Here is an 11,147-nt window from a genome sequence, read left to right as displayed (position 1 = left end):
ACACTCCTTCAGGATTGGCGCAGCCTCTTCAGCAGCCAGAGCCTGCATCAGCCATCACCTGATCAAGCCCATGGGGCATTGGTTCTCTTCAGCAATCAATTCCTACAATCACTGCCATTCGATATTACTGCAGCTCACCAGTCTATAGCTAGTATGCCTGGAGTAGGGGCACCCTCTCCACCAGGACTACCAGAGGTTTTCCCCTAATAGAAGGTTTTTTTTCCTCTCCGTCGAGTGGATGGCCGACACATGCTCGCTCCACTAACCATCTATATTTAGTTATTTTGTTTGTCATTGTTTGTCTTTGTTGTCATTGTTTGTCTCTTCTTGCTTTTATGTTATACATTTGCACGCGGTCTTTGTTTGTCTTCACAGGTTCGGGTTCAGCGGAGAGCCAGTGGTCCATCTTTTGGGGGGATAGTGAGTCTCACTTCCCTGACCTGGAGATCCAGTGACTATGTAGGTTCTTTGTGTGGTCAGAGGGGACCACTGGCCACACTATTCTTTCGCAGCTCATGCGCTATATATCTTGCCTCAAGAAAGAAGGCTCTGTCTTACTTCCTCCTTTATCCTCCCTGGACGTGACCCTCTTAATCTTAGTGCTTGAGTCCCATAACTAACAATTATTTGTGTTCTTTCAGATTATTTTCTTTTTTACGTCAATGCTTCGTATGAGCCGTTCCGTCCTCTGAGGGTCGACCCCAGTCGCAAGGCCGAGCCTATAATGACTCTTCGAGAAGTCAGAGGACTCTGTGTTTTCAGGGGCCCGGAGGCCATTAGGGCTAGCCTTGACTCCATAGGGAAGGCTCTCTCTGTTGGAGTCCGGCCCGTCCTTTTCTCTCTCTCTTTCCCCTGCTCTAGAGGCCGAGCCTCGAATCCCAAGTTGCAAAACACTCCCTTCCTCTCGTAGCCCTGGTTCCCACCCCGTAAATTTAAAGTAATTATTTCCCAGAATTAATGCATTATGCTTTAAAGTTACACAGTATGTTTGGCTTTGGGAATAGTATATGCTGCATTTCAACTGAAACTAGTTTCCATTGTTTTAGTTTGCAATTATTATATTCAACATTGCAACATATATAAAAGAGTGACATTTTTCAGTTTTATTGAAATTTGGTGAATCTGATTTTATAATTTTTTTCTCCTGCTTCACTACATTTCCATAACTACACTATGTGCTCTAAGAGCACAGACGTCATGTATCCCTTATTAATCCATGCTGAGCACAGAGAAAATTAGATTTGTGTTTGAAGAGAGTGAAAGAAAGTGACCAGTCTGTCAAGAACACAAGTGCAACTATATGTGTATTAGTCGATGTGCTGCTGACATACTAAAAGCTTTCTGTATGGAGGACTTTTTGGCTCAAAAAGACCCATGGAGAAAATTGAAATCAATGATCCTAGATACATGGTTTGCAAACATATGAATTGATTATCTTAGAATTGCTTTTTACATGTTCCTTAAAAAAATTTAAGGATTTTAATCATATAAGAACATAAGAAATTTTACAAACGAGAGGAGGCCATTCAGACCATCTTGCTTGTTTGGTTGTTAGTAGCTTATTGATCCCAGAATCTCATCAAGCAGCTCTTGAAGGATCCCAGGGTGTCAGCTTCAACAACATTACTGGGGAGTTGGTTCCAGACCCTCACAATTCTCTGTGTAAAAAAGTGCCTCCTATTTTCGGTTCTGAATGCCCCTTTATCTAGTCTCCATTTGTGACCCCTGGTCCTTGTTTCCTCTTTCAGGTCAAAAAAGACCCTTTAGGATCCTAAAATACCTTTTAGGATTTTGAATGCTTGAATCAGATCACTGCGTTGTCTTCTTTGTTCAAGACTGAATAGATTCAGTTCTTTTAGCCTGTCTGCATACGACATGCCTTTTAACCCTTTGCAGTCCATTTATTAATTGCGCATCAGGCACGTCAGGTCTAATTAATTTTCACACGCGCAGTTAATTTTAGATGCACTGTTTAAAATGTATTTTTTTCCACAGTCAAATGGGTTTAAATGGCCCTGCATATCAACAAAGCAGTCACTAGGCATCTCCAACCCTGCCCCACCCTTTCGTTCGCTATCGCTTTCACCTATGTAAGAAATAAATAATAATAAAAATAATAGTCGTACATACCGATCAATCATCTCCTGATCACTCGTTTTATCACCAAACTCCTCAATAATGAGATCCAAGTCATTATTTTATTACTATAACATCTGAAAAAAGCTCTGCAAATGTCCATGATAGTCTCTGTGTGCTGACGCACTCAGCCAGCTTGTTTACTATGACCGCCCCGTTATCTGATACCAGGGCCATGTATGACTAATCATGAGATATGCCTTTTTTTTTCCGACTTGTCTCGGCTCCTGTCGCTCCCACTCGGCAATTGAATTGTTTTCTTGGCTTTTTCCGGAGAAAAAACGACTAGAAACCTGTTTTTTGCATTGCTATAATGATGTCGGACCCAGTCCAACAAAGGACCTGAGAGGAATAATTGCAATGTCAGACCCGGTCCGACAATGGACCGCAAAGGGTTAAACCCGTTACTCTTCTTTGCACTCTTTCTAGAGCAGCAATATCCTTTTTGTAATTAGGTGACCAGAACTGAACATAATATTCTAGGTGAGATCTTACTGAGCACCTTGTTGGCCTTTTTTATAGTTTCCCCACATTGTCTAGATAAAGACATTTCTGAGTCAACATAATAAACTCCTAGGTCTTTTTCATAGTTCCCTTCTTCAAATTCCGTATCTCCCATATGATATTTATAATGCACATTTTTATAGCCTGCGTGCAATACTTTACACTTTTCTATATTAAATGTTATTTGCCATGTGTCTGCCCAGTTCTGAATGCTGTCTAGATAATTTTGAATGACCTTAGTGATACATTGTTTCAAGGGAGAGGTTAATCATTAGAAGAAGTAAGTTAAGCTTAGACTGCCCTAAAAATGCAATTCATACTTTCATGCAGTTAAAAGTTCAATTGAGAAGCACTGTTGTCAATGTTCCCTGGAAGATCAGGAAAAAAAGTCTGCAAATAAGCAATACCTTGCAGCTCAGTATACATAAATCCTTCTGTTGCCGATTTTAAATATTTGAAGTGACTATGAAGCATAGGAAATTTTGGTCAGGATCATTCCAAATAAAAGCATTAACCATGACACCAGAAAAGTACTCAAAAACCTTTTTAAAACAAGTGACTTGTTTTAATAACTGGACCGGACCAATCAGTCTTTTAAATCCTCTTTACAATCCTAGCCTTGAAACCGTTTGGCCAACATGAGTTGGTACACCTTGTTTTGCGACACAGATGAACACCGACTGCATTTTTCTCATATGGATTTAAAGCTTTCCTTTTTTCAAATCTTCATCACATAAAAAATCTGGGATTCTCTTTTTTATTCTTAACAAGTAAAATGAGTCCCATGTTTTTTTCCATCTATCGAGAAGCTTCCTCTTTCAGCTCCTTGTTTTTTCTCACTTCTTCTGCATGCTTGTCCTGAAATAAAAGAAAATAAAACTTTTCTTTATTCAGATCTGACTTTATTAGAAACTTTGATATTCTCTTTGTAGCCCAATTACAACATTTGATCACCAGATTATGCAAAACACAAAGTAAGAATACTCTAAATAACACTGGTATTGACTTCAGACCCAGAGCATAAAGCTAAATCAACAACACCCAATCCTGATGGCTACTTTTTGAAGCTTTTCCGTCTAACTGGTAAGACTCAGCTTATCAGAGTTGGTAGGGCTAAACAAGTGCTGTATAAATGAAATAAAATAAGGGGTCTGTAATGCCTTTACGTCAGGAGCATTAGTCCACATCACAAAACTACAACATAATCCTCTGTCTTTGCTTGAGAGAGACAGTGGACTGAAAACATGCAAAGGGTGTTCAGATAAGGATTGAGGTGCGATTACAGAGCAGTGGAGGGAAGCTCCTGCTTAGTTAAGTTATTTGCGATGAATTTTGTTCTGGGGGCAGATCTGCCCCGAAAGCAGAATAACACATCTCCAATCTGATTGGTTTACTATGAAAAGGCGGCAGAGTTTTGTTGTAATGACATTTCTCCAATTGATTGGTTTTCATTTGGAGGCAGGGTTATTATTTTACTTTTGACTGTTGAAAGAAGCCACTGATTTGGAGGGAGTTGTTCATTTATATTATATTAACTTACAAACTTTTCGATTTAGAAAGATTTATAAAAATTAAAAAAAAAACGTAATAGAAAATGAGGGGTATTCCGTTGCTCATTTGCTTAAACTTGCAAAGTTTTACTTGCTATTTTAACAAAACATGCATGCATACTTTTACAGTATTAATTAAGTAATCTTATTTTTAAGCTTTATTTTTTAACATCTGTTTTCAGAGCTTTAACTTTATTTAATAAAGCATTTATTTAAGCTTCCCTCATATTAATTAAGCAACATTTTCCAACATGCAGTCGCAATTGTATTAATAAGAAGGTATCGTTTTTAATGTTTTATATAATTTAGGCTAGTAATAGAGTATGTTGGGTTTTTCTACAGAATATTCTTATTTTGAGTATTATTCAGAGAGCAATGTTCTTTCCATAGTAAACCAATCAGATTGGAGACGTGTTATTCTGCCTGTAGGGCAGATCTGCCCCAGAACAAAATCCATCACAAATAACTGAACTGAGTGAAGCTCCCTTGTCTTTTATGAGCACTGCATTCCAAAAAATGTGTACCTTCTCCTGCAGGCGTCCCAACATGGCTGCCAGCAGGGCCTCTCGGTTCTCCTTGTTGGTCTCCATTTTCTGTTCCAGCTTCTCCTTGGCCATTTTGCTGAAGTTGTTGCTCTCCTCAATGGCCTTCTGGATCACCTCTCGCTCATGTTCTCTCTTCTCTGCCAAGTGCTTCAGCAGCTCTGCCTCTTGGAACTATGTAATGCATGAAAACATAAAAAATATACCATATTTTTTCAAATCCAAGTTGGACTTTTCCGACCGGGCAACCTGGATTCTGGGTTTTTCACTTAGGGGACCAACTTAATTCTTCTGACATGCTTGAACAAGCACTACTGCCCAGTAATGTGTTTACTCATGATCCATAATAGAAGTAGTGTTCTATTTTGATCTCTTTGGATCATTAAAAAGGCAAACTATGAAGGAATGAAACAGAGACTAACAGAAGTAGATTGGAGTAAAATAGAGAAAATATCCACAGAGGATGGCTATTTTTCAAAAATGTAGTACTAGAGGCACAAAACAAATACATCCCAAAAGTTGACAAATCAAAATCAAAAACAAAATGGCCAAAATGGTTTAATAGATTAATTAAAAAATATATTCAGAGAAAAAAGGCACTTTACAAAGCGTTTAAAATGGACCAAGAACAAAGTACACACAAAAAAGTCAAAAAGGCCAAGAGAGAGATAGAAATCCACATTGCCAAGGGTGCTAAAACTAATTCCAAAAAGTGTTTCCAATATTATAACAGCAAAAGGACATTCAAGGAGAAGTAAAATGTCTAAGAGATACAAATGGCAATATCATAGATGAAGAGATAAAAATAACAAATATATGAAAAGATTACTTTTCACAAGTTTTTACAAAGGAGGATACGGACAACATGCCACACATGTCGACCTGTTGCTATCCAGTTTTAAATAACTTTAGCATAACAGAGGTAGACATGTTAAAGGGACTAGGATCTCTTAAAATAAACTATTCCCAGGCCAGATGAGATCCTCCCAATAGTACAAAATAATCTGTTATACAATGACATTAGAAATGCGTGTAGAAAAGGAGAAGCCATACTAATGGGGGATTTCAACTTCCCCCATATAAAATGGGAGAACCTGGTGGGGAGCACGATCGACGAAATTGAAATGGTGGAAATGACAAATGACTGCTTCCTAACTCAATTTGTCAAGGCACCGACTAGAGGGGAGGCATGCCTTGATTTAGTCTTTTCAAATAACGAAGACAGAATAACTAAAACAGAGGTCAGAGAGGCATTGGCAAACTCAGACCACAACATGCTGTCATTTGAAGTGTTTTTTAAAACCCCCAAAGTAAACACTGAATTGGCTATTATTGGGGGACATACATTGTGTTAAGCATATCAGAATGTACAGCATAATGGCATCTGTATTAGCAAGGGTACAAAAAAGGTGCTGGACGTGAAAGGTTAAGAAAACCCAAATTCACTTCTCAGGAACTTGCAGGATTAAAATAAGTAATTGCCAATCAGATTAGCTCTTCAGAAATACAATGGGTTATGTGGTGCTCTGAAAAAATTCTGACAAAAGACAGCTGATTGGGTTAATGCAGTTGGTAGCTGTGACAGGATAGCCCTCTGGCCAAAGATGTTACCAGCAGGAATTAGAGAGTCGGAGACAGAAGCTGCAGTGAAGCGATTCTGCACACATTCATCACACAATAAACAGAACAAAACAGGACAAAAAAAAAAAAAGAGCACAAGGGCCAAAATAAAGACTCAAAGAAAACAAGCAAACACAGTTTCACACAGTTACACTCATCTAACTCCCTTCTCCCCCACACAAAGGATTTCTTCTTTCATACAGGTGGTCATTCTCCGAATTGAAGAATTGCCACACCTGTGATTGTTGGTAGTGAAAGAATTAACCCCATCCCTGCCAACCTTACATTCCCACACACACTATTTACACATGAAGCACTCTGGTCCACTATGAAAGGCGCTATAAAGATATTATTATTATAAGGTGAACGTCGGACTGTAAAAAAAAAAAGAAATCTGTGGATTCTTCTCACTCTTCTAGGAGGACCATCTTCGAACAAGATATATCCCTCCTCCTGATAAACAGCTCACAGAAGCACACGAACCATGCTATTTTCTCCACTTAAGAGCAGAGGCTTTCAAACTGTGGGGGCGCGACAAGGTTATTGGGAGGCACCAATACCTGACTGGAAAATACTTTAATGACTTCCTGGCGATTGTAAAAGCTCCACGGTAAATGGCAGACTCCATGGGCCTCCAGGATGATTGACTCAATCAACTACCCAGGCAGGGATCATGTTAAATCTGACTAATCCCCTTCCACAGAACTCTGTCGTTTCAGACCTATCGTAGCTCAGTGACTCTATCACCCAGCCCTTCTTCATTTGAAAGTGCAGCAGCAGCGAGTTTTAATATCAAATACATTTTTCACAAAAAAAATTAAATAAAAAAAAATTTGATTTAGATACACCTGCAGTTTATAAATAGGAGGGTACAGTCATCAGAAGGTCATCGGTTAAAAATCCCACCTCTGCCACCGACTGACTCACTGTGTGAACCTGAGCAAGTCACTTAACCATCTTGTGCTCCATTCTATGGATGAGATGTTAAATCAATGTCCTATTATAAGTGACTCTACATATAATGCACAAGTTCACAGCCTACCTCTGTAAAGTGCATTGTGATGGTGGTCAGCTATGAAAGGTGCTATATAAAAAAATATGAGAGAAGATAAATAGAGGCTCTTAGCTTTTAGTTTAATTTACGGGTTTTGCTGCATGCAGAATGTAGAAAACAGACAGACGATTTAATTAAATTAATCTTTTATAAAGTTAAAATAAAGTTATAATAAAAAATTAAGCTGGATAAACATTACAATTACTATTCATAATTGCATTAACATTAATAAAGACTAGTGACTTATTAAAATGTTGCACCCTTGTTCTCATTCTTGATTCTGTTTTTAAATGTGAAACACCATAAATTAAACAGATTTTATTACTATTATTATTCTAGTATTAACAATAATACAGTATAATATTATTTCATAAACATAAACAAATTGAAATGTCAATGATCATAGCTTTGGTTAAAAGCACTAAGGACGTTACTACTAGTAAAACCAGACCGTGATATAAACAAAAAAGTATACTGTAATAACAATACTGTAATAATAATAGTACAATCAGTTTTACAGGGTTTGGCTGTAAAAATTAAATGGGTTTTAAATTCTCCTTACTTTTTCATTTAAATGTCGAACAAGAACAAGAATAAATGACTATGTATTGATGTTAATACAAATCCGAATTGTGTGTAAAAGTGTATCCATCATAAAAATATATATTATAACTTTATTAAATATTAGTCACGTATTTAAATGTTGCAATTTTGCCGCTGTATCCTGGGAGAACCTACAGCACGCTCAATGCTACAATATTGTAACAACCCGGCAATTTCCATCATTGCTGGATTTATTGACTGTCCCGTTTGTTTGTCTTTTATGTTTATGTATTACATAATATTTTGCTGTGTCACACCACTAGCTGGCAGGGGTGGGGAGTGTTGGGTGCCAGTCTGTCATGCCATTCAGACCCCCATGCCATTCAGACCCCAATCTCCCGCCAGCATTTTAGGGGTGCAAATGCAGGTCCAGGATTGGTGAAGGCTGCTGCTGCTGCTGCTGCAAAAAAAGGCACAGCAAAAAAAGTTTGGGAACCCCTGAGAGCAAAGAGTAGGCTACAAACCTGATTTTATATGTTTTCCAACTAGTAAGTAGCCTATCCTGTTCAGACGATTTAACAATGCAATTTAATGTATGTGTACAAATAACAAAATACTTAAATGACCTAATTACCAGATAATTAAAGACAAATTTTTTTAAATTATTATTATTACTACTATTGGCTTAAATGCTAATCCTTTGCGGTCCATTGTCGGACTGGGTCCGACATTGCAATTATTCCTCTTAGGTCCTTTGTCGGACTGGGTCCGACATCATTATAGCAACGCAAAAAACGGGTTTCTAGTCGTTTTTTCTCCGGAAAAAGCCGAGAAAACCATTCAATTGCCGAGTGGGAGCGACAGGAGCCGAGACAAGTCGAAAAAATTTTTTTAAAAAAAAGGCGTATCTCATGAATAGTCATACATGGCCCTGGTATCAGATAACGGGGCGGTCATAGTAAACAAGCTGGCTGAGTGCGTCAGCGCACAGAGACTATCATGGACAATTGCAGAGCTTTTTTCAGATGTTATAGTAATAAAATAATGACTTGGATCTCATTATTGAGGAGTTTGGTGATAAAACGAGTGATCAGGAGATGATTGATCGGTATGTACGACTATTAGTTTTATTATTATTTATTTCTTACATAGGTGAAAGCGATAGCGAACGAAAGGGTGGGGCGGGGCTGGAGATGCCTAGTGAGTGCTTTGTTGATATGCAGGGCCATTTAAACCCGTTTGACTGTGGAAAAAATTACATTTTAAACAGCGCGTCTAAAATTAACTGCGTGTGTGAAAATTAATTAGACCTGATGTGCCTGACGCGCAATTAATAAATGGACTGCAAAGGGTTGAACACTATTATTGGCACGATAAAGGAGGCATTAAGTTTTAGGCATATGGGCCATGGAGTGTAAAGGACAGTGTGACGACGTAAAGCGATCTTATGCTAAAATTCGACCTCCCAACCACCAGGGGGCTATGAACCAACCTCGAGGCTTTCAATAGAGAGGGCATGACGCGGAAGTTCCGGCTTTTGGGCAGTAGTCCCAAAAGAGCGGTCGCCATCTTTGTTGGGGGCAGCAATAGGAGAATGTGCTGGAAAACTCCAGAATCAGCAGGCAATTTAAATATCAATCACTGATTGGTATTCCACTGATTGGGGGGTGTTCCAAGTCATAAAAGGGCTCTGGTTGCAACACTTGGGGTTGGTCCATGGGAATGCGTAGGACTCGCACAAAAAAAGGGAAATATCCACAATACCAGCAGAGGTGGAATCTTTTCTTTACAGAACCGGAAAACCTGGCATGAGGAAAGGATCCGGAAGCCAGACGAGGGCCTAAAGAAGGAGATATTCGGAAGACCTCTGGCTGTTTAATTTAGTTAACATTTCCCTTATATTGCATGTTTGTGTAAATTTGAGTTTTGTTTTATTATCATTTTTGGTTTAAATAATAAACCTGGAACTATCTCCACGGAGGAGTAAATTGTGACTCTGCTAGTCTTTCTAGACGGCCATCCTGTAACAGACAGATAAAAGAATGATGTTAGTGTATTACACCTCACTTTTTTCGCTTTATTCTTTGACTGTGCTTAGGCAGATAATTGTATTGTTTTGTACTAAACATACATTGTAAAGTGTAACCAAGAATTGCATTCTACAATGGCCCTTCTTTTTCTTACCTTTCTTCTCTCCTCCGCCGCTTCCAATTTCTTCTGGATCTCTTCCAGGGAGGGGTCTCGTCTCTGGGGGAGTGAGGCATTAAACTCAGGGATCCCATCAAAAGAGGGGGGCTTCAGAATCACTTCAAAGGCCTGTCCAGAGGCACGCTTGTTCAACTCAATAACCTCCACATCTTTGATCACACACCAGCTTAGGTCTACCGCATCTGAAGTGAGAGTGAGTTAGAGGTATGAGAAGTTGCTCTGCCAAGAAAAAAACTTATGCATTTTAAAGTACAGATACATAGATAGGAAAGTTAACATGGTACAATTATAGAAGCACTTTTAACTGTATACCCATTTGACCATATATATATATATATATATATATATATATATATATATATATATATATATATATATATATTTAGTTCTGAGCTCCAGCTTACTGGGACTGAAATACAATGAAATACTATGATTTCCAAGAAAGCAAGATGCTTTCTCTGCACAAATTCTGGCAAATAAATAGCCCAATATATACATTTAGCAATCCTGCTTCATATATTATTATTACTTAAATAACTACATTAAAACAGCAAAGACTATATGTTGTTTTTCTTTTACCTTGGACTTTGTAAGTAGGCTTATCCCGTGGCTCAGCAAGTAGACAGGAGCAGAAAAGAGAAACGAGGGGGAGCTCCTTCATCTTCTCTTTGTAAACTGCACATAAAAACAAGCCATTGTGTTTATTTAAACAATTACTGTACTTCATACATTAATTTATTCCTGCCTGTGGCAATGTGCCCCGCCCCTGTGTGCAATTGTGTGTTATGTGTTGTATGTTGCGTGCTTGTGTTAATGTTGGTGTATAGATTGGTACATGGGATATAAACGGGTCTGTGTTTCACGTGGTATTTAAAAAGTGTAGATTTGTATTTAGGCACGAGGAGAGCACAAATCACTTCACGTGCTGGTTAAATGTAATATGCGAGCACGGGGTTGCACAGAATTAATTCACGTGCTGGGATTCAAGTG

General features: G+C 38.4%; 1 protein-coding gene across 1 annotated transcript in view; it reads right to left on the bottom strand.

The window, feature by feature from the left end:
* Nucleotides 1-3,181: 3,181 nt before the first annotated feature.
* Nucleotides 3,182-11,147, bottom strand: part of LOC117410792 (stathmin-4) — a 32,567-nt gene continuing 24,601 nt past the window's right edge. The window contains exons 3-6 of the mRNA XM_034017615.1: nucleotides 10,737-10,832; nucleotides 10,134-10,339; nucleotides 4,715-4,906; nucleotides 3,182-3,498 (exon numbers count right to left, since the gene is read on the bottom strand). Of these exons, the coding sequence (XP_033873506.1) occupies nucleotides 3,439-3,498; nucleotides 4,715-4,906; nucleotides 10,134-10,339; nucleotides 10,737-10,832 (554 nt within the window). The 3' untranslated portion in view covers nucleotides 3,182-3,438. The remainder of the gene's footprint in view (nucleotides 3,499-4,714; nucleotides 4,907-10,133; nucleotides 10,340-10,736; nucleotides 10,833-11,147) is intronic.

This window comes from Acipenser ruthenus, chromosome 6 (genome assembly GCF_902713425.1).
Source record: "Acipenser ruthenus chromosome 6, fAciRut3.2 maternal haplotype, whole genome shotgun sequence".
In the NCBI taxonomy this organism is placed as follows: domain Eukaryota; kingdom Metazoa; phylum Chordata; class Actinopteri; order Acipenseriformes; family Acipenseridae; genus Acipenser; species Acipenser ruthenus.
Note: the sequence above shows the minus strand (reverse complement) of the source record. Positions and strands in the feature narration are given on the sequence as shown.